Source organism: Lonchura striata, chromosome 23 (genome assembly GCF_050655825.1).
Source record: "Lonchura striata isolate lonStrDom1 chromosome 23, ASM5065582v1, whole genome shotgun sequence".
In the NCBI taxonomy this organism is placed as follows: Eukaryota; Metazoa; Chordata; class Aves; order Passeriformes; family Estrildidae; genus Lonchura; species Lonchura striata.
This window is the reverse complement of record NC_140725.1, coordinates 2277379-2304187: the sequence shown is the minus strand read 5'-3', so window position 1 is coordinate 2304187 and position 26809 is coordinate 2277379. Positions and strand designations below refer to the sequence as shown.

The window sequence follows — 26809 nt, the reverse complement described above, 5'->3', positions numbered from 1 at the left end:
GACAGACACACACACACACACAAAACACCCACACACAGCCCGCAGTCGCTCCCTCCGCGCCACTCCCGCCCGGCGCCGGCGCATGCGCGGCGCGCTCCCGCGGCGGCTCCCCTCACACTCACAGAGACCCCCCACACACACACAAACACAGACACGCTTATACACATAAACATACAGACACACACAAACACACAGAGACGCAGACACACACACACACACACACACACACACACACACACACACACACACACAAAACCCCCACAAACCCCGCTCGCTCCCTCAGCGCCACTCCCGCCCGGCGCCGGCGCATGCGCGGCGCGCTCCCGCGGCCGTTCCCCTCACACTCACCCCCACACACACATACACACACATCCCCTCACACACACACACACAGACACACACACACACACACACAGACAGACAGACAGACACACAACCCCCCCACACAAACCCCGCTCGCTCCCTCCGCGCCACTCCCGCCCGGCGCCGGCGCATGCGCGGCGCGCTCCCGCGGCTCCCCTCACGCTCGCGCCGGGCGCTTCCGCCGCGGCAGTTCCGGCCCGGCCGCTGCGCGGGCGGTGTGGCCGCTCCGCTCCCGCCGCTCTCGCCGGCCCGGCCCCGCGTTCCCTTCCGCGGCACCGCCTCATGCAGCGCCGTGACGACCCCAGCGGTCGTTTATCTCGGGGACAAGGCCCCGGTGGCCGCGCAGCGCCGCGCCGGCCGCCCCGTGGTGGCGGAGGGGCCCGCGGGGCCGCAGCGCAGCCGCCGCCGCCCGGTGTGAGCGTGGTCGGTGGGACATCGGGGCCGGGGGGATCCGGTATGGTTGGAGGCAAGATGGAGCCTGAGAACAAGTACCTGCCCGAGCTGATGGCCGAGAAGGACAGCCTGGACCCGTCCTTCACGCACGCCATGCAGCTCCTCACCGCAGGTACCGGGAGCGCGGCGGGGAGAGCGGGTCCCGGTGGCCGTTCTGAGGGCTGGGAATGAGATATTTCCATGTGGAATCGCAAGGTTATTTCCCCGTGTAAAGCGAGAGTTTTGTGGGTGTTTTATTGGTGGTTGTGTTAGGTTGCATTGTGTGAGCTTTCGTGGTGTGGCCTCGGCCAGACAGGAGAATCAAAAGCCTTGAGATGACCGAAATGACAGGAGAATCAAGAGAATCAAAAGCCTTGAGATAAATGAAATGAAAGGAGAATCAAGAGAATCAAAACCCTTGAGATGACTGAAATAAAAGGAGAATCAAGAGAATCAAAAGCCTTGAGATAACTGAAATAAAAGGAGAATCAAGAGAATCAAAAGCCTTGAGATAAATGAAATAAAAGGAGAATCAAGAGAATCAAAAGCCTTGAGATAAATGAAATGAAAGGAGAATCAAAATCATTGAGGTAACTGAAATTAAAGGGAATCAAGAGAATCAAAACCCTTGAGCTAACTGAAAGGAAATAATTTTTTAAAATCATTTTAAATGAAATAATTTTTGAAATACTTTTTAAATATAAGTTTAATAGTCGAAATAAAACGTGGCGGTATTTATTTTTTTTAAATAATATTTGAGTTTAAGAATTGAAGGAAAACCTGGTGGTAATAGGAAATCTGCTGATGATAATTGCGATGTTCAAGCGATGCCCAGTTCATCACCTCATCCCCGAGCTCCTTCCAGGTTTCAGGGTGGGAGTGACAATCCCAGGGGACAGTCCCGGGCCTGGAATGTCCCTCTGGTGACCTGCTTTGGGGACAGCTCCTCTCCTTTGCTGACAAGTCTCAGGCTGTCGGTAATGCGAGTCCCATAAAAATCCCTAAAAATAGCTGGAAGAAAAGGAGCTGTGTCCCAGAAATCAGGGGGATTTCTGTGGGCAAATCGGGAGGATTGCTCGGATGACATTTCCATTGGTGCTTTTTTAGTTATTTTTTATTATATATTTATTATTCTATTTTGTTCTTTATTTTTAATTATTTTTTTTCCACCTGCTTTTAAGATTGTTAAATTATTATATTTTTATCATTATATTTACTGTTGTTATGTTAATATGCTTATCATTATATTTATTACATTTATCATTATATTATTATATTTATAATATTTATAATTATTTATTATCATATTTATTATCATATTATAGTATTTATCATATTTATAGCTCTATTTATTCTATTTATTATTATATCATTCTATTATAATATATATAATTAAATTTATCATATTCATTATTGTATCTATTATAATTTTTATTGGGATTTAAAGATTATTTATTAGACTTTTAGAATTATTCTAATTAATGAAATTATTAAATTTTATTTTATTACATTTTATAATAATTTTAATGGTCATTAGCCAATGGTAATTTATTTAATTATTATTTATTTAAGTTATTTGAATTAACAATTTAAATTTCTTAATTGGAATTTTTTAAATTATTTATTTCTTCACCTGCTTTTTTTCTTAAATATTTCTTTTTCTCGGTGCTTAAAAATGCAGAGTTTTGCTGCAGCTCTGGAGGTTTTAGGAGCTCATTTTATGCAGGGAATAATTCTTGGGAATTGCTTCTCTCCCTTTGTGCAAACAACCCATTACAGCATCACCCACCAGCATCTGGAGCTAAATAAATGGGTTTGTAATCCGATTTTCCATCGGTTTCATGGGTTTGATTAATAAAATCCTTCACCCAGCTCGGCTGTGGCGCCTCCCAGCCAAAGGAAACCCAGGGAATTTGCAAATTCCCACATCCTGCAGAGCCTCCTTCACCTGAGGGGTGTGACGAGAGTGTAGGGAGGGCTTTTTATTCATTAATTTATTATTTTAATGACTGCAGCTTTGGGGGATGTAAAATTGCAGCAGCTCCAGCTGTGGGTATTTTGAATTTTTTTTGGGGGGAGCATTCCCAGTCCCAGTTCAGGGTGAGCTGAGCAGTAAAACAAGAAAGAATTGGAGGTAAAATGGTGGGTTTAGGTGATTTTCTTTTTGCCTGGATGACCCCCAGGGTGCTCTGGATTATTTGGAATTTCACTCTGGGCCAAAGCCGTGATGCACAACTCCAGCAAAATGATTTCCAGACACAGAACCCATCCTGAGGGTCAGCAGGATTCTAATTCCAGCCTTTTTTTCCTTCCCAGAAGTGGAAGTTGCTCAGGCTGCCTGCCTCGGGGAGGGAGCCCTGCTGGAATTCTGCATTCATTTCTTTAGAAACATCTTAAAGTTGTCTAAAATATTTGGTGGTTCTGTATTTCTAGAGGAAATTGTCCCTTTTTTTTTTTGCTGGCAGTGATGAGATTCTTATCGATTCCATTGACTCTGGTATGGAAAGGAAGAAAAACTGAAAACTGGGATTTCTTGCATTTTCAAATATAATCCTTGTTTCCCTCCTGGGATTTGGTGTCTGTATGACCTTCCTTTTGCATAGGAACAAGAAAATCCTTTTTTTTTTTTGTTTTGGTTTCCTTTGGGTTTAAACTGTGGAAAGAGCAGGGGAGGTGTGAAGGGCACAGCCCTCTGCTTCCCTGCTTTGGGAAAATGGGATATATCCCATCGTGTGTTAGCCGGGTGTGGGTTTTTTGGGTTTTTTTGGGAATTTTAGCCGGTTTTATTTCACGGAGAAACTGCAAGGGAGAAGAGCTGAGCTTCCCAAGGATGTGTGAGCTGTGCGGGGTGGGAGTGAGAGCAGGAAGGAGCAGCTGGAGGTGCTGGGGGATTCCCCCCGGAATTCCCTGCTGGATTCAGGCCAGATCCGGATCCAGGCTGTGCGCTGCTGGCAGTGGGCAGGGCGGGGTGGCAATGCCACCCTTGGCACCCAAACAGGGATTAGGGAGGCTGAGGTCATGGAGGTGAGAGGGTCACCCTGGAGCTCGTTCCACGTGGAGCCCAGGCTCTCCTGACGTGGAGATTCCTTCCATTCCCGTCCTTCCCAGTGGATATCCCGTCCCCTGACTGCCGCCTGAAATTGTCCCCAGCTCTCCCGGGCTGGATTGTTCCCAAACCATTTCACTTTGCACTTCTCTATTTCCCTTTTGTTCAGCCATGGCGACGTTCCCCACTGCTGGCACTGCTGCGACTGTTCCCATTCCCGCCTCTGTGGCCATTCCCACCTCTCTGGCCATTCCTGCTCCTGTGGTCATTCCCATTCCCACCTCAGTGGCCATTCCCACCTCTCTGGCCATTCCTGCTCCTGTGGTCATTCCCATTCCAACCTTAGTGGCCATTCCCATTCCCACCTCAGTGGCCATTCCCATTCCCACCTCTGTGGCCATTCCTGCTCCTGTGGCCATTCCCATTCCCACCTGTGTGGCCATTCCTGCTGCTTTGGCCATTCCCATTCCCAGTGCTGTGGCCATTCCCATTCCCACATAAGTGTCCATTCCCATTCCCACCTGTGTGGCCATTCCTGCTGCTTTGGCCACTCCCATTCCCAGTGCTGTGGCCATTCCCCTTCCCACCTCAGTGGCCATTCCCATTCCCATCTCTGTGGCCATTCCCCTTTTCCCCTTCCCACCTCAGTGGCCATCCCTATTCCTGCTGCTGTGGCCACTCCCATTCCCAGAACTGTGGCCATTTCCACCTCAGTGGCCATTCCCATTCCCACCTCAGTGTCCATTCCCCTTCCCAGTGCTGTGGTCATTCCCGTTCCCATCTCAGTGGCCATTCCTGCTCCTGTGGCCATTCCCATTCCAACCTCAGTGGCCATTCCCAGAGCTGTGGCCATTTCCACCTCAGTGGCCATTCCTGCCTCTGTGGCCATTCCCATTCCCACCTCTATGGCCATTCCTGCTCCTGTGGCCATTCCCGTTCCCCCCTCAGTGCCATTCCCAGGAGTTTCTCCCACCTGTGCCACATCCCAAATCTCACCCCGTGCCCCTTCTCCTGGCAGTGCCCTCCCTTCCCAGCAAACCCCCAAGGCAGAGCTGCCTGCCCAGGAATCCCGGCCTGGTGTTTTGGGGAGGGAAACGGTGGGATTAGGATTCCAAATTCTTGGAATCTGCCCAGGAACTGTTCTCCTTCCTGAGAAATCGAACCAGCCAGGAAGCAGGGGAGGATGGAGGAGGCTCAGAGGTGCCACCCCCAAATTCTTTGGGGTTTGGGGGTTTTTTAGGGGTCATTCTATTTGACTTTCCCAAACTTGGAGTTCCCAAAGCTTGGAGGAGCCTGGAATTCCCAGAGCATGGACTTCCCAAAGCCTGGAATTCCCAAAGCTTAGAATTCCCAAAGCTTGGAGGAGCTTGGAATTCCCAAATATTGGAATTCCCAAAGCTTGGAGGAGCCTGGAATTCCCAGAGCTTGGAATTCCCAAACTTGGAATTTCCAAAGCTTGGAGGAGCCTGGAATTCCCAGAGCTTGGAATTCCCAAAGCTTGGAGGAGCCTGGAATTCCCGAACTTTCCTTGTTCGTCTGCAGGGTGCGTTTTCAGGAATGGTTTTAGGAAAACAAAATTATTTAAGGGTTTTATGCTATCCTTAGCCAGGCAACCTGCACAATATTTGATTTCCAAATCTTGATTATCTGCTCTGTTCTTGCTAAAATGTAAAAAAACTCCATAAAACGAACCAATGCAGCTTTTTTCTCTTATTTTATAAATTTGGCAGTGGGTGAACTTGAGGGGTTTTTTTACTTTTCCTTTGTATTTTGAGAAAAAATCGCTTCTTAAAAGAAATCTCTTGAATTCTGCTTTAATTTTTAAAATTAAGGAGTCATGGGAGCCAAGGGGCTGCTGGGAGTAGAAATCCAAAATTTAGGTTTTTTACACAATTTCTGTGTCATGGTGAAAAAAAAAAAATATATATATATATATATAATTAAAATAGAGGTGATTTGATGATTTTTCCTTGAGGTTGGATTGCTCCTGAAACATCATAATTTCATTTTTTCACCTGCTGAAACATCATAATTTCATTTTTTCACCTCTCCTGCTAAAGAACCTGAAATGAGGATTTTATGATGGGATCAATTTAGGTTGTTTTTTGGTTTTTTTTAGGATCAGCACTAATTTGGGATTGTTAATGATGGATTGATTCCAAATTTGGGGGAATTGGTTTGCCTTGAAATAAAAATTGTGGTTTTATTACCCCTGAGAAGGGAAATCCAGGCTGTTTTCTTCTGGCAAATGCTGGGGGGGTTATTCCTGCAGCAGGAAAATGAATTTCCAACTCATTTTAAAAATTTTTCAAAAATGCCTGAAAGAGGATTTTCCGTCTCCTGGCTTCTCTCAGTGAAAACTGAATTTAATTCCTAATTAAATTCCCTTCATGACCTAATTCCAGCAGGTTTTTGGGACTGTCACCTCAAGCCACCTCAAAACTCATTTTTAATTCACCACAAGCAATTAAAAAAAGCAAAATAAAAATCTTAATTTTGGGAGGTGAAATATTGATAGAATTAATTATTTCTGGGACTGCCTTTTATGGGTGCACAGCTGAGGGTTGAAAAAGCCACTTAGGAATGATTTGTGTGATAAATCTGAATTTATTTCATTAAATGAAGCTGGGAAAATTTCCTACCTCACACCACACTGGGTTAGGAAATAAAAACAATATTCCAAATAATTCCATTCCAAATAATTCCATTCCAAATAATCACACTGATGTTTTATTGGGAATATTTTCAATTTAATCAAAAACACATCGTGCCTGCACGTGTTGCCACCACTAATTAAACAAAATTAATTTGAGTTGGATGATGAAAACTTGCTGATTTCTGTCACAATTTATTAAAAAAATATTGAATTTTAATGTAATTTGGGCTGGTTTGCAGATTTAGATTCCTTGTGGTATTTGTAGGGTTCTGTCCTTGTTGTGATTCCATTTCTGATCTGCTGCTGCTTAAAGTAAAATATAAAACAGCCCTGGTTTTATGTTGTTATTTCTATTATTAATAGCTATATTTGTATTGTTTCTATTATTTTTATTTTGATTTCGAAATTTTAAAAATTAAATTGAGATAAGCACACCTTATCTCAAAAATATATTAATTTATACTAATATTCTTATTATTTTTGTTTTATTTTTATTTATAAATTGAAAAAACCACACCTTATCTCAAAAATACTTTATATTACTATTTATATTATTTTTTATTTCGAAATTTAAAAAATTAGAGATAAGCACACCTTATCTCCGAAATATATTATTTTATATTATTATTTCTATTATTTTTATTTTAATTTTTTAAAAATTAAATTGAGATAAGCACAACTTCTCTCAAAAATATATTCTTTATTATATTATTTATATTTTTCTTTTATTTTTATTTCAAAATTTAAGAATTAAATTGAGATAAGCACACCTTATCACAAAAATATATTAATTTATATTATTTTTATTTTATTTTTATGTTATTTTTATTTTAATTTCTAAATTGAAAAAAGCACACCTTATCTCAAAACTATATTAATTTATATTAGTACTTATATTCTTTTTGTTTTATTTTTATTTATAAATTGAAAAAAAGCACACCTTATCTCAAAAATACATTTCTTTATATTATTTTTATTTTCTTTTGATCCAGAAATTGAAAAAATTCAGAAGGGTGAGACAACAAAGAAGGACGAGGAGGAGAATTACCTGGATTTATTTTCCCACAAGAACATGAAGCTGAAGGAACGAGTTCTGATCCCTGTCAAGCAATACCCCAAGGTGAGAGCCCAAAAAAAACCAAAATCTTGGGAATTTTCTCATTTCCCTGGGATTTTGACTGGCAGAGCGGCAGCAGGAATTAAATCCTCATTTTCCACCAAAATTCAAGATATTTATTGTAAAAAAGGAAGGAGTTGCTTTGATCCCCTGCAAGCTTGCAGGGTTTTTATTTGTAATAAATGGAATTTTTCCAATATCTTGGGATAAGTGGTGGGATCTCGGATTGCTGGAGCAGAGAATTCTGTCTGTGGAGGGTTTTTTAGATTTTTTTACTTTTAATTCCTTAAAATTTGCTGGAAAGCTGCTGCAGAGTTGATGTTGGGATTGAAACAATTAATTTAGCTCCATCTTTCTGCTGGGGCTTTTATTTTTTTGAAAAGAAAGATTTGAAATTTGAATTTTCTTTTCAAAACTTGAATTTTCCTTTTGAAACAACTTGAATTTTCTTTTTGAAAGGTAGATTTTCCTTTTGAACATTGAATTTTCCATTTGAAACAACTTGAATTTTCCTTTTGAAGCTTGAATTTTCCTTTTGAACTTTGAATTTTCATTTGAACCTTGAGTTTTCCTTTTGAAATAACTTGAATTTTCCTTTTGAAAAGTAAATTTTCCTTTTGAACCTTGCATTTTCCTTTTGAATCAACTTGAATTTTCCTTCTGAAAGTTAAATTTTCTTTTTGAACCTTAAATTTTTCTTTTGAACCAGCTTGAATTTTTCTTTTGAAAGTTAAATTTTCTTTTTGAAAGTTAAGATTTTCTTTTGAAAGGTTAATTTTCCTTTCAAATCTTGAATTTGCCTTTCCAAACTTGAATTTTCTTTTCAAACCTTAAATTTTCCTTTTGAACCTTAAATTTTCTTTTCAAAACTTAAATTTTCCTGTGCATTTTTTCTATTTGTGAGGTGAGGAGAAAATTAAAAGTGATTTTTTTTTTTGTCAACTGCCAGAAAATTGAGAAAAATTTTGTTGGTGTTTTTGAGCCCTGGAACTGATTTTATTTTTTTTTTTTTCTTAATTTCCAGTTTAATTTTGTTGGGAAGATTTTGGGACCCCAAGGCAACACCATTAAGAGACTCCAGGAAGAAACTGGTGCTAAAATCTCTGTACTGGGGAAAGGTTCCATGAGAGACAAAGCCAAGGTAAGGGGAAACAAAATTCCATTTATGGTGTGAGAATTAAAGCATTTTATTCAAAATTCAACTAGAAAAAACTTCCAAGGAAAGATTGAATTAAAATTAAATTACTTTTAATTAAATTTAAAATTAAAATTGAAATTAAAATTAAATCTGTTATTTAATTAGAACTGAACAATTAGAATTAAAATTTTAAAAGTTAGAATTTTTAATTAGAATTAAGAAGTTGATAAAATAAGGATTATTCTCCTGAAGAGCCATTCACTGAAAGGATATTTTTTCCCCCTCTATAAAAATATAAAAATCCCTTTTTTAGCTGCTCCCTCTGAAATATTTAAATTTTTCTGGTTCTCTGGAGATGTTGGAGCAATGTGATAATTTTTGGTGAATCACAAATTAGAAGGAGAGGGCTTTAAACAGCAAAAAATAATAAATACAATAAAAATAAATACAATAAAAATGGTACTAATAAAACTTCAAAAATAAGAAATAAAATACATTTAAAATTGAATAAAACAAAAATAATGAAAATAAAACTTAAAAAATTAATTCAATGAAATTAATACAATGAAATGTCAAAAATAAAATTAATTTTAAATATAGTGAAAATAAAATTCAAAAAATAAATTAAATATAAATAATAGAAATAAAATTTTAATAAAATAGAAATAATTAAAATACAATGTAAAAAATAAAACTAATCAAATAAAAATAGTAAAAATAAAAACGTAAAAAATGAATAATTTTAAATTGAATAAAATTAAAATTAAAATAAATTGTAAAAAATAAAATAAAAATAGTAAAAATAACATTAATAAAATAAAAATAGTAAAAAATAAAACGTAAGAAGAAAATAAAATAGTAAAAATAAACTATAAAATAATAAAAATAAAATGTAAATAATAAAACTGTTAAAATAGTAAAAATAAAATAAAAATAATAAAAAATAATAAAAATAATAAAAGTAAATTTAAAATTAAAATAAAAGTAATAAGAATAAATTTAGAAATAAAATAAAAATAAAAATTACCAATAAAATAAAAATAACAAAATTTAAATAAATGAAATTAAAATAATAAATGAAATTAAAATAATAAAAATTAAATGCATAAAATAAAAATAAAATTTAAAATTAAAATTAAAAAAATAAAATTTAAATAAAAGACATTAAAATAATACAAATTAAATAAATAAAATAAAAATAATTGTAAAATTTAAAACAAAAATAGTATAAACAAAAATTAAAAAATAAAATAAAAACAATGGAAATTAAACGAATGAAATTAAAATAATACAGATTAAATAAATAAAATAAAAATAATAAAAATACATTTCAAAAGAAACAAAAAACTAGAAATAAGTGCGATAACCCCCGAGCCTGATCTCGCTGTTCCCATCCCGTGGGCTGTGCCAGGCTCCGTGCAGTGCCCCGTGCCCGTCTCAGGCTCTGTGTGCTCCCTGCAGGAGGAGGAGCTGCGCAAGGGCGGCGACCCCAAGTACGCGCACCTCAACATGGAGCTGCACGTCTTCATCGAGGTCTTCGGGCCGCCCTGCGAGGCCTACGGCCTCATGGCCCACGCCATGGAGGAGGTCAAGAAGTTCCTGGTGCCTGTGAGTGCCGGGGAGCGCTGCGGCGGGCTGGGGTGTGCCGGCATCTCCGGGGAGAGCTGGGATCTCCAGGGAGAGCTGGGATCTCCAGGGAGAGCTGGGATCTCCAGGGAGAGCTGGGGTGTGCCGGCATCTCCGGGGAGAGCTGGGATCTCCAGGGAGAGCTGGGGTGTGCTGGCATCTCCAGGGAGAGCTGGGGTGTGCTGGGATCTCCAGGGAGAGCTGGGGTGTGCTGGCATCTCCAGGGAGAGCTGGGGTGTGCTGGGATCTCCAGGGAGAGCTGGGGTGTGCTGGGATCTCCAGGGAGAGCTGGGGTGTGCTGGGATCTCCAGGGAGAGCTGGGATGTGCTGGGATCTCCAGGGAGCTCTGGGATCTCCAGGGAGCACTGGGGTGTGCTGGGATGCTGCTGGGATCTCCAGGGACCATTGGGAATGGTGCTGGGATCCACTGGGAACCTCTGGGATCTCCAGGGACCTTTGGGAATGGTTCTGAGATCTCCAGGGACCATTGGGAATGGTGCTGGGATCTCCAGGGAGCTCTGGGATCTCCTGGGAGTGCTGGGGTGTCCAGGGATGCTGCTGGGATCTCCAGGGACATTTGGGAATGGTTCTGGGATCTCCAGGGAGCTCTGGGATGGTGCTGGGATCTCCAGGAAACAATGGGATGGTACTGTGATCACTGGGAATTTATGGGATCTCCAGGAAACAATGGGATGGTACTGTGATCACTGGGAATTTATGGGATCTCCAGGGACCATTGGGAATGGTTCTGGGATCTCCAGGGAGCTCTTGGATCTCCTGGGATTGCTGGGGTGTGCTGGGATGCTGCTGGGATCTCCAGAGACCATTGGGAATGGTGCTGGGATCCACTGGGAACCTCTGGGATCTCCAGGGACCTTTGGGAATGGTTCTGAGATCTCCAGGGAGCTCTGGGATGGTGCTGGGATCCCAAGGAATAACTGAGATGGTGCTGGGATCTCCAGGAAGCACTGGGATGGTTCTGAGATCTCCAGGAAGCTCTGGGAATGGTGCTGGCATCTCCTGGGAGCTCTGGGATGGTTCTGAGATCTCCAAGGATCACTGAGATGGTTCTGGGATCTCCAGGAAGCTCTGGGATGGTGCTGGGTTCTACAGGGACCTTTGGGAATGGTGCTGGCATCTCCTGGGAGCTCTGGGATGGTTCTGAGATCTCCAAGGATCACTGAGATGGTTCTGGGATCTCCAGGAAGCACTGGGATGGTGCTGGGCTCTCCAGGATCCTCAGTGATCTTTATGTTTATCCTTGTTTCCGTGCTTTCTGCAGGATATGATGGATGATATCTGCCAGGAGCAGTTCCTGGAGCTCTCTTATCTCAACGGGGTCCCGGAGCCCAACCGCGGCCGAGGCGGCCCCGGGCGGGGCCGGGGGGCAGCCCCACCTCCCCCTCCTCCCGTGCCAAGGTATTCCCAAAATCCCAGCCAGGGAATGCTGCCTTGCCCTCCCAGCTGGGCTCTCAGAGAGCTTCAGCTGCTGCTCCTGGCACAGCAGCTCGGCCTGACTTTGGGGTGCTGCCCTGCTGGCTCAGGGCGCCGTGGTTGGGGTTTGGGGTGGGTTTGGGATGGGTTTGGGGTGGGTTTGGGGTGGGTTTCAGCTGTAGTTTCCTGAAGGAAGCTCTCAGAAATGGGATGGATGTGCTGTAGCCCCCCTCAGCATTCTCAGCTGGAAGTGCCCATCCCTACAGAGCTCTGGGGTGGCGTCGTTCTGGCAAAGCTTGGGGATAAGCTGGCAACAAAACTGTTCCTTCATGCTTACCTCACTCCCTGATCCGTGGGCTGGTGCTTTTCCTTCTGCTTGGAGTGATCCTGAGGGATCTGGAGTGATCCCAGGTGGGTGGGAGGCACCTTTGGAGTGAAATTCCCTACCCAAAGTTCTGTATCAGATTTCTTTGTCTACTTGAGCCTCCTTCATCCTCACAATCCCTGATCCTGACTCTGTAGATCTGCTCAAAAATTGGATTTAAATGTCACGAGGAGGCCTCTCCTTGGCTCTGTGGAGCCAGCTTGACTCCGTAGGCAAATCTTAGCTAATCTGAATTATGTAAAACTCCCAATTTAGGCTGGGCTGAACCAAAATGTGGTGATTTAACCCCAAAGGGCAGTCACAGCCCACTCTCACTCCTCACCCATGGGACAGGGAGAGAACTGGAAGGGTAAAAGCGAGGGAATGAAGGGTTGGGGTAAAGTTCCCCAGGAAAAGGAAATTAAAACAGGAATTCATCCCCTGCTTCCTTGGGAACACATTCCAAAGGTGCTTCCCTGGCTCCTGCTCTTTCCAGCTTCCCACCTCCAGCAGCAGAACTCTCACCCAGAGGAGAGCTCTGTGCCTCTCACAGCACAATTTCCACTTCCAACCCCATTGTAAATGCAGGGGAATTCAGTGGGAGGAAATGCTGATGTCTGATTCCAGAAGGCTGAATGATTTCTTTATTATAATACATTCATATACTATTTAAAGGAGATACTAAAACTACAAACCTACTTTTTCTAACTACTATATCTAACTCACAACTCGTGACCCTAAACACAAGTGGATTGCATTGGCCAACAGGCTCAAACATTCCTCTAAAAATCCAATCAAACCATTCTCTAAACACGTTTTTTATTATTCCACATAAGACAAATGAGGAGCAGAAAAGGGAAATTTTTTCCCCCTCCTTTTCCCCCTTCTCCTTTTCCCCCTTCTTTCTCCTTTCCCCCTTCTTCTTTTCCCCCTTCTTTCTCCTTTCCCCCTTCTCTTTTTCCCCCTTCTCTTTTTCCCCCTTCTCTTTTTCCCCCTTCTCTTTTTCCCCCTTCTCTTTTTCCCCCTTCTCCTTTTCCCCCTTCTCCTTTTCCCCCTTCTTTCTCCTTTTGCCCCTTCTTTCTCCTTTTCCCCCTTCTTTCTCCTTTTCCCCCTTCTTTCTCCTTTTCCCCCTTCTTTCTCCTTTTCCCCCTTCTCCTTTTCCCCCTTCTCCTTTTCCCCCTTCTCCTTTTCCCCCTTCTCCTTTTCCCCCTTCTTTCTCCTTTCCCCCTTCTTCTTTTCCCCCTTCTTTCTCCTTTCCCCCTTCTTTTCCCCTTCTCTTTTTCCCCCTTCTCCTTTTCCCCCTTCTCCTTTTCCCCCTTCTTTCTCCTTTTCCCCCTTCTTTCTCCTTTTCCCCCTTCTTTCTCCTTTTCCCCCTTCTTTCTCCTTTTCCCCCTTCTCCTTTTCCCCCTTCTCCTTTTCCCCCTTCTCCTTTTCCCCCTTCTCCTTTTCCCCCTTCTCCTTTCCCCCACCTGTTTTTTTACTCCTGTATTTTTTACCCCCATTTTCCTTCTTGTTTTCTCTCTCTTTCCTCCATAACAATCCTGAAATCAAGACAAACACCCCTACCCCACACTGAGCCCATCCACAATTCCCAGCCCTGAAAATCCCCATCCTCAGCAGCTCCTGAGCCACTTTTCTGTGTCCTCCGCAGGGGCCGTGGGGTTGGTCCCCCTCCTCCTCCTCCTCCTCGGGGTGCCCTGGTGCGGGGAGCCCCGGTGCGCGGGGCCATGGCCCGGGGGGCCGCGCTGGCCCGGGGGGTGCCGCCTCCGCCCGCCGTGCGGGGCGCTCCGGCCCCCCGGGCACGGGCAGCTGGCATCCAGAGGATCCCCCTGCCCCCTCCCCCCGTGCCGGAGACCTACGAGGAATATGTAAGCAGACGTTAATTAGCGGCTGTTGAGTCATTAACGGGGTTCGGAGTGGTGGGGCGAATGGGAGGGTTGTGGTGGGGTGGGGATCGGCGGGGTCAGCAGGGATCCTTGGGAATGGAGTTGGGGTCACCGGGGATCAGTGGAATGGTGCTGGGATCCCCAGGGATCCTTGGGAATGGAGTTGGGGTCACCAGGGATCTGTGGGATCACCAGGGATTAGTGGGAATGGTGCTGGGTTCACCAGGGATTAGTGGGGTCACCAGGGATCCTTGGGAATGGAGTTGGGGTCACCAGGGCTTAGTGGGAATGGTGTTGGGGTCACCAGGGATCTGTGGGATGGTGCTGGGATCCCCAGGGATCCTTGGGAATGCAGTTGGAGTCACCAGGGATCTGTGGGATCACCAGGGATTAGTGGGAATGGTGTTGGGTCACCAGGGATCCTTGGGAATGGAGTTGGGGTCACCAGGGATCTGTGGGATGGTGCTGGGATCCCCAGGGATCCTTGGGAATGGAGTTGGGGTCACCAGGGATTAGTGGGAATGGTGTTGGGTCACCAGGGATCCTTGGGAATGGAGTTGGGGTCACCAGGGATCTGTGGGATGGTGCTGGGATCCCCAGGGATCCTTGGGAATGGAGTTGGGGTCACCAGGGATTAGTGGGAATGGTGTTGGGTCACCAGGGATCCTTGGGTATGGAGTTGGGGTCACCTGGGATCACTGGGATCACCAGGGATCCTTGGGAATGGAGTTGGGGTCACCAGGGTTCAGTGGGGTCACCAGGGATTAGTGGGAATGGTGTTGGATCACCAGGGGTTAGTGGGGTCACCAGGGATCCTTGGGAATGGTGTTGGGATCACCAGGGATTAGTGGGAATGGTGTTGGGGTCACCAGGGATCAGTGGGGTGATGCTGGGATCACCAGGGACCATTGGGATGGTTCTGGGATCCCACCAACTCCTGGGGTGGTGCTGGGATCACCAGAAACCTTTAGGATGGTTCTGGGATCACCAGGGACCACTGGAATGGTTCTGGGATCATCACAAATCCTGATACACCTGAAAATTTGATTTCTCTTCTCAGCAGAATGGGGTTTTTTCCACCAAAAAATTCAGAGGTTGGGGGTTTTAAATGTGTGGTTTGGATGACACAGAATTATGGAATATCCTGGAATCATCCAGCCCAGCTCCTGGCCCTGCACAGACACCCCAAAATCCCATCCTGGGCATCCCTGGGAGCGTTATCCTGGAGCTCAGGGGAGAGTGCCCAGGGATGGAACAATTCCTGTCCTGGCACATGGATTTATCCCTGGGGATGGAATCATTCCTCTCCTGGCCCATGGATTTTTCCCTGGGGATGGAATCATTCCTCTGGTGGCACATGGATTTATCCCTGGGGATGGAATCATTCCTCTCCTGGCACATGGATTTATCCCTGGGGATGGAACCATTCCTAATCCAGCGGGATCCATCCCTTCCCAGCCCTGGGGCTCTCTCTGTGCTGTGCCTGAGCTTTTCCCTGAGGCAGGCCAGGATTTCCAGGCTCCTCTGGAATCTGCTGTGGGTTTGGTTCCTTTTTGCTCCTCCTGTGACACTTTTGTGTCCCCGATTTCGCCAGGGCTACGATGAAACGTATGCAGAGCAGAGCTACGAGGGCTACGAGGGCTACTACAGCCAGGGCCAAGGGTGAGTTGGATTTCCTCTTCCCAAAGGAATGCTGCGTGGCCTTTTCCCTTCTTTTTTTCCCCCTCTTTTTTCCCCCTCTTTTTTTCCCCTTTTTTTCCCCTTTTTTTCTCCTTTTTTTCCCCCTTTTTTTCCCCCTTTTTTTCCCCCTTTTTTTCCCCCTTTTTTTCCCCCTTTTTTCCCCCTTTTTTTCCCCCTTTTTTCCCCCTTTTTTCCCCCTTTTTTCCCCCCTTTTTCCCCCCTTTTTCCCCCCTTTTTCCCCCTTTTTCCCCCTTTTTTCCCCCTTTTTTCCCCCTTTTTCCCCCTTTTCCCCCCTTTTTCCCCCTTTTTCCCCCTTTTTCCCCCTTTTTCCCCCTTTTTCCCCCTTTTTCCCCCTTTTTCCCCCTTTTTCCCCCTTTTTCCCCCTTTTTCCCCCCTTTTCCCCCCTTTTCCCCCCTTTTCCCCCCTTTTCCCCCCTTTTCCCCCCTTTTTCCCCCTTTTTCCCCCTTTTCTTCCCCCTTTTCTTCCCCCTTTTTTCCCCCTTTTTTCCCCCTTTTTTCCCCCTTTTTTCCCCCTTTTTCTCCCCCTTTTTCTCCCCTTTTTTTCCCCTTTTTTTCCCCCTTTTTTTCCTCTTCTTTTTTTCCCAATCTTTTTTCCCCCCTCTTTTTTTCCCCCTCTTTTTTCCCCCCTCTTTTTTTCCCCCTCTTTTTTTCCCCCTCTTTTTTTCCCCCTCTTTTTTCCCCCCTCTTTTTTTCCCCCTCTTTTCCTCCTCGCTTTCTCCCATTTTCCCCCTTTTTTTTTTTCCCATTTTCCCCCTTTTTTTCCCTTCTTCTTTTTTACCCCCTCTTTTAAATCCCATTTTAAGCCAATGGAATCCCCACTGAGCTGTAGATTCTGCTGGAATCTGGGGGATGACCCAGAGCATCTTCTCTTTCCCTGGTTTTTGGTGGCACTGTGGGAATGGCATTTCCCTGTGTGTAACCACCTCCTTGTTTTTCCAGGGATACAGAATATTATGATTATGGACACGGGGAGGCACAGGAAACCTACGAAGCTTATGGTATGTCTGGGAATTCTGGGATAAGGAAGGGGTTGGGAATTGCTTGTGGTCAATTGTGCACTTTTCCAATGTCTGGATGAAAAATGAGGAGAACCTCGTGGTGTTTTTATTTAGGTCTGAACAACCTCTCTGTGGGTTTAGGTTCTTCTCAATCTTGATTGTCTCAATGGTGATACTTCAAAAAAAATCCATTTTTAAACTCTGGAAATGTCTTCATTTCCTTGTAGCTTTAGAATATTTCAGGTCTGGATTTCCTCCCACAGCACTTGTGCTGCACTCTGGTTTTCATGGGCTGGATTTTATGTGGTTCCATCTGCTTCCTTCATCCTCACAATCCCTGATCCTGACTCTGTAGATCTGCTCAAAAATTGGATTTAAATGTCACGAGGAGGCCTCTCCTGGGCTCTGTGGAGCCAGCTTGATTCCGCAGGCAAAGCTTAGCTAATCTGAATTATGTAAAACTCCCAATTTAGGCTGGGCTGAACCAAAATGTGGTGATTTAACCCCAAAGGGCAGTCAGGCAGTCACAGCCCACTCTCACTCCTCACCCATGGGACAGGGAGAGAACTGGAAGGGTAAAAGTGAGGGAATGAAGGGTTGGGATAAAGTTCCCCAGGAAAAGGAAATTAAAACAGGAATTCATCACCTGCTTCCTTGGGAAGACATTCCAAAGGTGCCTCCCTGCCTCCTGCTCCCCTCAGCTGTGGCTCATTTATTTTTGAAGGCAGCTCCCATCCCCAGGCTGGGAATGGCACCTGGATGTGGCAGTGAGGAGGAATCATTGTCCTCTGTCCCCAGAGCAGCCTGGCCTGGGCCAGAGTTCATTTTCCCCCCCAGGGCTGCTCTGGGATTGCCTCTGGATTTGTGCTGACGTTCCAGAGGAGTTCTGTTGTTCCTGGGCACATCCAAGGCCTTTCCTGCTCCTCACACAGGGAAATTGGGAGGGGACCCCAAGGAATTTTCCAGACCTCATGATATCCCAAATTCCCAAAGCACTCCTTAAAATTCCACGTGGCTGGAACCAGTCCCTTCCACAGCTGAGTGAGTGCAGGTGGTGACATTCCTGACCAGCTGGAGATCCCTGGGGTTTGGGAATTCATGTCCTGGCAGAATAAAGGAAGCAGAGTTGTTGTCTCCTGCTCACCTTGCTCCAGGTTTGAATTCAAATCCAGGAGCATTGAGGTGTTCCCTGCTCCAGGTTTAAATCCAGGAGCCTCAGGACATTCCCTGCTCCAGGTTTAAGCCCAAATTCATTAGCCTATGGACTTTCTCTGCTCCAGGTTTAAATTCAAATCCAGGAGCCTCAGGACCTTTCCTGCTCCAGTTTTAAACCCAAATCCAGGAGCCTTGGAGAGTTCCCTGCTCCAGGTTTAAATGCAGGAGCCTCAAGGTGTTCCTTGTTCCAGATTTAAATCCAGGAGCCTCAAGGTTTTCTCTGTTCCAGATTTAAATCCAGGAGCATCAAGGTGTTCCCTGCTCCAGTTTAAGCCCAAATTGAAGAGCCTAAGGACTTTCCCTGCTCCAGGTTTAATCCCAAACCCAGGAGCCTCAGGACCAGGTTTAATCCCAAACCCAGGAGCATTAGGACATTCCCTGCTCCAGATTTAATCCCAAACCCAGCAGCCTCAGGACCAGGTTTAATCCCAAACCCAGGAGCATTAGGACATTCCCTGCTCCAGATTTAATCCCAAACCCAGGGGCCTGCCGGGATGTTTTGCTCCAGCTGCTCCCAGGAGCTGCTGCCTGTGCCTGGCTTTGCTGAGCCCGCGTCCCCCCGAGCACAAAGAGCTTTTTGTGCCTTTGCACACTTGGCTCAGATAATCTGAGCTGTTCATCCCCTGCAGTTTCCTCTGGTCTCTGCTTCCCTGCAAACAGAGTTTTAAATCGGAGATAAATCACCCAGCTGGGCTGGAGAGAGCGGGGAGGGGTTTGGTGTCTGGGGAGGTTTGCCCACAGCTGGCAGGGGCAGCTCCCAGGGGTGGGTGTTGCGAGCAAATTGTGATTTTTTCAGGGGATTCTGGATTGGTTCGGGGTGAAAGGGGCCTTAAAGGTCACCCCGGCCATGGGCAGCACGCTTTGACTGTGCCAGCACGGCGTGGGCAGTGCTGGCAGGCGCTGGGGGGTCAGGAGCTGGTTCTGGGGGGTCAGGAGCTGGTTCTGGGGGGTCAGGAGCTGGTTCTGGGGGTCAGGAGCTGGTTCTGGGGGGCTGTTTTGGGGATCAGGAGCTGGTTTTGGGGAGTTGTTTTGGGGGATCAGGAGCAGGTTTTGAGGAGCTGTTTTTAGGGAGCTGTTTTGGGGATCAGGAGCTGTTTTTAGGGAGCTGTTTTGGGGATCAGGAGCTGTTTTTGGGGAGTTGTTTTGGGGGATCAGGAGCAGGTTTTGAGGAGCTGTTTTGGGGGATCAGAAGCTGTTTTGGGGAGCTGGTTTTGGGGGATCAGGAGCTGGTTTTGGGGAGCTCTTTTGGAGGAACTGGTTTTGGGGAGCTCTTTTGGGGGATCAGGAGTTTTTCAGGAGCTGTTTTGGAGGATAAGGAACTGTTTTGAGGAGCTGTTTTGGGGGATCAGGATCTGGTTTTGGGGGGGATCAGGAGTTTTTCAGGAGCTGTTTTGGGGGATCAGGATCTGGTTTTGGGGGGGATCAGGAGTTTTTCAGGAGCTGTTTTGAGGGAGATCAGGAGTTTTTCAGGAGCTGTTTTGGGGGAGATCAGGAGTTTTTCAGGAGCTCTTTCCAGCAGCTATCTCAAGGCTCTCTCACCCATCTCCCCTGCCACCTCCCGCCCTCATTCCCCACCTCCCCCCGCCTCTCCCAGCCCATTTTTTCCCAATTTTCGGGTTTTTCCTCCCCTCCCTCCAGCCCAACCCTGACTTTTTCTCCTTTTCCCCACAGGCCAAGATGACTGGAACGGGACCCGGCCCTCCCTGAAGGCCCCCCCAGCCCGGCCAGTCAAGGGGGGCTACAGGGAGCACCCCTACGGCCGCTACTGACCCCAAAACGGGGCCAAAAATCCCAATTTAGGAGCAAACCCTTGTTACTGGTTCTTGTATCTCCCGGGATTCCCGTTGCTTTACCCACAGCAGACAAGTAATTGTCTCCCTGTTTTTCTTCCTGGCCCTTTTTTTCCTCCCACTCCATCCTCACCTTGTATCTAGTGACTTCTCCAGGTGAATTTCAATAGATTTAGAAGGGGAGAATTCTTAATTTTTATTATTTTTGGGGGGTTTTGTTGTTTTTTATTTCTTTTTTTTTTTGCTTTTTTTTTGGGTGTTCTTTTATTTTTTTGGGGAAGGTTTTGATTTTTTTCTTCTTCTTCAGTGTGTAGATGGCTTTTCTTTCTTTGTCGTTTTAGGTAAAAAAAAAAAAAAAAAAACAACACAACCAAACTGTACCTTTTTTAAGGGGTTAAAAAAAAAAAAGACAAAAAAAAACCACCAAACTAAAAACCAAGCTTAAAAATGTTAGTTCCCAAAAAGTGACGTGCTTTGCTTAGTTCTGAAATTAAGGTTTTGTTAAAAGTTTTAAAGTTTGTTTTAAAGGAACCCATTAAAGGTTGTAGTTGCAGAATCCCAAAGTAGGCTACATTTCAAAATTCAGGGTTATTTTTTAAAGATTTAAAATCATAATGTAACAGTAGTGGCTGCCACCATTAAAAAAAAAAAAAAAAAAAAAACCACAAAAAAATAACTTCAGATGCCAACCCTTTAAAAGGAGATTGCTGGTGAATCCTGAAGTTTAAATTTTAACCCAAAGGATCCTCCAAACAAATTAAATAGCATTTTCTAAAGAGAATTGACTTAAAAGGAAAAAAATTAGGTTGGTAAAAAATTGACTTTTCTTATGTGGATTTTGAAATCTAGCCCCCCGTGCAGTGTTGAGATATGCTTGGGAATATTTTTCCAGTGGAAAGGGATTTTAGTTTAATTCTAAATGAACAATTCTTAAAGGAAAAAAAATCCCAAAATATGGTTTTAATTGCCCAGTGTTTGATAGAAAGAATATTTCATGGTAGGCCTGTAAAATTCACATTTTTTGTCGCCCTTTGGGGCAGAAAATCTGCTGAAAATTCCAAACTCACCCCAAAAAATAAATTTCGAGCAGTCCCAGCCACTTCAAGTGTATCTCAGCACGAGCTTTGCATAAAAAGGGACACTGCAGCTGTAAAAAACAAACAAAAAAACCCCAAAAAAAAGACAAAACAATCCAAAATTTCACTTTGTACATAAGATCAAGTCCTAATTGGATTTGTTACTCTGTCCTCCCACTCTGTTCTGGAAGAGAAAAATGCTACATTTTGTGTAAAGTCTGCCTAACTAGGTAGCTCAAAACGTGTCAAAAATGTCTGTTCAATCTGTCAATAAAGTTTAGTCCTTTTTTAATCAAAGTAAATGTGATGAATTGTCATTTGTTTTTGGAGGTTTTGGTTTTTTTTTTCCAAACAACTTTAAATCCATGCTAAACTTAATTTCTCTTTTTTATTTATTATTATTATTATTATTATTTCTTTTAAAACCGTGGAGGCATTTCTAAAAAAAAAAAAAAAAAATGGTGGTTTTTTGGTAATTCTCATGACAAAACAAAAATTTATTTTAAAAAAATATATGAAAAAGACCCCCAAAAAAAAATTGTTTTTCACCCCCTGGAAGTTGCTGAAAGCAGTTTTGAGGCAGAAATCTGAATTTGGGAAGCATTTGGTGGTTCTTTGCTTGATGATTCAGATTTCAGGTGGCCTCAGAGAATATTCCAGAGGTTTAAGTAGGAATGCTGAGAATTCCAAGGAATTGCTTTCTCTAACCCCCCCTTGGCTAAGATGATGCTTCCAAGCAGCTTTTCCTTGGAAAAACCACTTTAAAAATCAATTTTTTTTTGTTGGTGGACGGTGCTGCAGCTGCTCCTTAAATCCTTTCAGAGAGGGTGTGGACGTAGAGATATTTAATATATTTCTATTTAAAAATCAATGTTCCATGGTTTGTTATTTCGCATCCAACAGGTGAATTTGGAATTTTAGGGGGAGAGGATTAAACTGCTCGGGGGTGAAAAATAGAATTTTAGGAAAAAAAAAAAAAAACCCTGCAGCGCATGAACCAAGGGGAATATTTAAAAATAATTATAAAAAACACACAAAAGTTGTATTTGTAGATTGTTATTAAAGTGCAAATAACTGAATTTTCAACACTGGTTTGGAGTCAGCTTTCAGGGCATAATGTGATGAAAAGATCAGCCTATGCCCCCCCTTTTAAAGGAAAATTATCAGCAGGAGAAATCAGGATGTGTAAACCGCAAAGCCCAAAAAAAGGTAACCTAAATGTCTGATTTTAATATAGCACATTTCTCTTTTCCATAAACCTGTGACGTAAACTTTTTACCCAGCCGACCCTTCAGGTGTTAATTTAATGTAAAAAGGGGAAAAAAAAAAACCCACCAAAAAAAAAAAAAATTTTAAATATAAACGTTTAAACCGACCCACGTGGCATAAATTAGCAATAACTTTTAATAATGTGCCCTTGGCAGATGCACTGGGATGGAATGTGGGCCAAAATTTAAATATGCTGGATTTTTTAAAGGATAAAAGATGTAAAATGCACATGAATCCAAGCTAGTCCTGCTACTGCCAAAACAACAACAAAAAACCCCAAAAAAACCCCAAATTCTGCTCAGTTGTTTGAAAATACCAATTTTTAGCCCCCCCAGAATTGCTGTTTCCTGTGAAATGTCCATAGCTCAGCTGAAGTTGCATGTTTTTCCTTCATGTGTAATTGCATGCAGGAATCTCTTTCTTTCCTTTCCCTTTTTTTTTTTTTTTAATTTTTTAATTTTTTTATCTTTTAATCTCTTTGTCAGGATCCTCACGATTTTTTTCTTTGATTTGCAGGAATTTTGGGGCTGTGACTCAACGGGGTGAGGAGGAGGAGGAGGAGCAGGGTCAGCGCCAGCTGGGTGAGTTTTGGGGGATTTTTTTTGGTTTTTTACAACCCCTTGTTTGAGTTCCCAACGTGGGGGTGGCACCATCTGAGCTGCAAAATTCTGATTTTTCCTTGGATCCACACCAAAAAAAAATAAAATAAAATAAATAAAAAGGGGAAGCTGCTTCCCTCAGGTCACAGCGTGGAGGAGGCTCCTGAGCTGAGTTTTTAGGGGATTTTAAAGGATTTTGGGATGCAGAGATTTCATGGAATCCCAGGCAGGCCTGGAAGGTGCTTCCCAGACTTTGGGATTTATTCCTTTATGCTCCAGGAGCAGGGCAGGGTCTGGGAATGGCTCAGGAATTCCCAAAACCCACGAAAATTCCAGGCTGCAGATCTTTCCACTTCCACTTCTCATCCACGGATTTTGGAATGGGGATGTGGCTGCTGGGATTGGTTTTTATGGAATCCTGCCAGGGAATCTCCCACTGGGCTTTTTGGGATTCAATTTCCCAATTCCTTCCCCCGTCCCAAATTGCTCCAGCGCTTCCAGGGATGGAGCAGAGGAGATGCTTCCCTAAAAAAAAAAAATAAAAATTCTCTTTGCTGCGTGGCTGGGAGTGGTTTGGGGGTGATCACGTCAGCAAAGGACACAATTCCTTCCCTATTTCCCTGTGGGATTCCTTTGGGAACAGCAGAATGCTGCCCCTGAGCTCCACAAATTAAAAACACCAAGGAATCCAGGCTTGAAATGCTGGAAAAGCCCAAATCCCCAAGGAATCCAGCCTCAAAATGCTGGAAAAGCCAAAATCACCAAGGAATCCGTGCTTAATATGCTGGAAAAGCCCAAATCACCCAGGAATTCCCCCTTGAAATGCTGGAAAAACTCAAATCCCCAAAGAATCCATGCTTAAAATGTTGGAAAAGCCCAAATCCCCAAGGAATCCAGTCTTGGAATGCTGAAAAAACCCAAATCACCAAAGAATCCAGCGTTGGAATGCTGGAAAAGCCCAAATCCCCAAGGAATCACCCCTTGAAATGCTGGAAAAGCCCAAATCACCAAACAATTCCCCCTTGAAATGCTGGAAAAGCCCAAATCCAAGCTGAGCAGGGGATATAAAAGGATAAATTTAATTTTATAGTGGATCATAAAGCTCCCAAAGGAGCCCCTCTTACCTCAGGAGCATCAGGAACAGGGAAGAGCCAATTTGTGGGAATGCTGCAGCAGGGAATTCACCCTGCATCCCTGCACTTGAAAAGTGAATTTCCCTCCTGCCAGGAGGGAAATGATATCAGGCCTGGATTTGTCCTTATCAAATCCATCTTCATTTCCAGTGCAATTGGAACATCAATTTTTTTATTATTTCTTTTTATGGCAATGCACCAATCTTTCCCATTTCTCTCCTAATAGGCCCAGCTTTTAGATCAAGTGGAAAAGATTTGCTAGAGAATCATCTCTTAGGAAGCAATTTATTCCCAAATGGATCTGGTGATGCTGCCTTTGGAATAACCCAGCTCGTGCCTTGTTTTTTTTTGTGGGATGGTGATGGGAAAGGATGGAAATGTGAATATATTGAAACAACTGGATGTGCTGGGAGTGTTTTTCAAGCATTCCTTGGATCAGACAGCTCCTTCCCCCCTTCCTTCCCTCTCCCAGCACTTTTCCAGGCAGGATTTAACCCCGGAGGCTGCCAGAGCCCACCTGAGATCCCAAAATAACCCCCCAGCATCGGAATCAGCCAGACATTCCAGGGTGATGCAGGGATTTGGGAGGGATGGAGATTCCTGGCAGTCTGAGTCCCCTCAGGAACCTGGAGAACCTTCCCTTTCCTGCTGGAATTCTGCTCCCAAGCACTTTTCCAGCACTTTTCCAGGCAGGATTTAACCCCGGAGGCTGCCAGAGCCCACCTGAGATCCCAAAATAACCCCCCAGCATCGGAATCAGCCAGACATTCCAGGGTGATGCAGGGATTTGGGAGGGATGGAGATTCCTGGCAGTCTGAGTCCCCTCAGGAACCTGGAGAACCTTCCCTTTCCTGCTGGAATTCTGCTCCCAAGTGCCAGGGATCTTCTCCTCCCCCTGTTTTCCCAAAGGGCTCATCCACATTTGTCATTTGTAGGATTTTGGGCAAGACCCCTCCCAACCCAGAGAAAATCCCCCGTTGTTCTTGCCTCTGTTCACATCTCCTCTCTGGGAATGTTTCCCAACAAAATCCTGGTTTTGTCAGGAGAAACTTGGCTCTGGGAGCACCCTCCTGCTCCGTGGCTCAGCATTCCCATTTTCCCAGAATGGGAACAGCTTCTCCAGCCTCCAGTGCAGCCCTGGGGTGCAAAACCCCAGCCTGGCCTTGCTCTGAGCTGCCACAACCCTGGATTTTGTCCTCGGTGGGCAGTGAATCCCAGGAAAACCCCCCAGCTGCAATTCCAGAGGTGTCCCCAGCAGCTTTTCCTCATCCCCTGCCCGTTCCTTCCCCCCGTTTTCCACGTTCTGTTTGGATTATTTCAATAAAGCCCGTGGCTCCCAGCTTCATTCCATGGAATCGTGGATTTAGGGAATGCTCTGGGCTGGGAGGGACCTTCAAGCTGCTCCAGGGCCACCTTCCACCATCCCGACATTCCAAGGTTGGGAATTTCAGCTTTTCTGGGATTTTTTTTCCCCTCTCAGCCTCACTGAAAGCATGGTGGTTTCATCTTTTACCTCCAAAATTCCAGCCAAGCTGCATTCCCTGTCCACGTTTGAACAAATGGGAATTTTCTGTGGGAGCATCTGCCACCAGCAGAGCCAAGGGGAAAAAAAAAAACAAAAAAAAACTCCTGAACCCCTCCTGCTGCTCTCCCAAAGAAAATTTGGGATCAGGGGGGTTCCAGCAGCCTGGAGAGACCCAGGAGGAGAGGAGAGGAGAGCAGGGAATGCTCCAGCTGGAGCTTTTGGGGAGGAAAATTTCTCAGGGAATTTGTCCTTCATGGATCAGGAATTCCTCCTTCATGGATCAGGGAATTCTCCTTCATGGATCAGGAATTTCTCCTTCATGGAGATCATGGAATTCCTCCATGGATCAAGAAATTTCTCCTTCATGGATCAGGGAATTTCTTAATAGATTAGGGAATTCCTCTTCATGGATCAGGAAATTCCACCTTCATGGATCAGGAATTCCTCTTCATGGATCAGGGAAATTTTTCCTCCATGGATCAGGAATTTCTCCTTCATGGAACCTGCAGCACCTGGGATGAGCAGTGGATGGTGAGGGGCAGGAATTCCATGGTAGTGTCCATGGCATGGAGATGTTTTCCCCTCATTTTCCCCCGCATTTTTCCCTCATTTTTTCCTCATTTTTTCCTCATTTTTCCCTCATTTTTTCCTCATTTTCCCCTCATTTTTCCCTCATTTTTTCTTCATTTTCCCCTCATTTTCCCCTCATTTTCCCTCATTTTCCCCTGCTGTGAGCACAGCCCAGCTGAGCCTTCCATCTGTTTCCATGGGAATGTTTCTCCACGCTCCCTTTGCTCCTTTTTGCCAAGAGGGAGCCGATTCCAGAGGATCAGTTGGAACTCCTATGTTCTGTGAATGGAAAATGGGAATCTGCCAGGTTTTTTTGGGAGTGTTGGAGAACACCAGAGCCTCCCTTGGAGCCTGGGAACTCCCTTGGATCTCCAGCTGCCTGTTGGAAAACTGCAATATAAACTGTTTCATCATTTTACCGCTCAATTTGGGATTTTACCACTGTTTTTGGACCAAAAAAGGTTCATCCATCACGTTCCAGATCCATTTTTTTTTAGCCTGACTGGATTTTTAGGGATACCCTGGTACTTTTAGAGCATCAGGTGTCTGGCCACTCCTGATTTTTGGTGCTTTTGCACCGTCCCAGAATGGATTTCAGCTGGAAAAGCCCTCCAAGCTCTGTGTCCCATCCTCACCACTCATTCCTTGGGATGGCCACACCAAACCTCCCTTTTTTTAGGCAGCCAGAAAAAAAAGAAGCAAAATTTTCACTTTGTGCAAATCCATCCATTCCAGGGCCGCTTTTCCCACCAGCCTAGGCAGGGCTCACTCTCATCTGCATCCAACCATCATTGCTGAGTCCTCCCATAAAACCGAGCAAAAAAATTGGGGGAAAAACCCCAAAATCCCCCAAACCCCCAAACCGAGGGCGC

At 44.5% G+C, this 26809-nt stretch overlaps 1 protein-coding gene across 3 annotated transcripts; it reads left to right on the top strand.

Annotated features, from left to right (window-relative positions):
- Nucleotides 1–547: 547 nt before the first annotated feature.
- KHDRBS1 (KH RNA binding domain containing, signal transduction associated 1) lies at nt 548–25181 on the top strand. Of its 3 annotated transcripts, XR_013341196.2 has the most exons (11): nt 548–928; nt 7490–7617; nt 8639–8755; nt 10214–10360; nt 11661–11797; nt 13828–14044; nt 15657–15724; nt 16702–16760; nt 19647–19841; nt 22627–22691; nt 24069–25181. XR_013341196.2 is itself a non-coding variant. In XM_077788546.2 (9 exons), exons 1-9 carry the CDS (start codon nt 646–648, stop codon nt 19742–19744), a joined length of 1254 nt encoding a protein of 417 aa, XP_077644672.1. In that variant the 5' UTR covers nt 548–645; the 3' UTR covers nt 19745–21143. The 3 variants fall into 3 exon arrangements, 1 of the variants encoding a protein (XP_077644672.1); XR_014949913.1 differs by having other exon boundaries at nt 22627–25181; XM_077788546.2 differs by lacking the exons at nt 22627–22691; nt 24069–25181 and having other exon boundaries at nt 19647–21143.
- The last annotated feature ends 1628 nt before the right edge of the window (nt 25182–26809 follow it).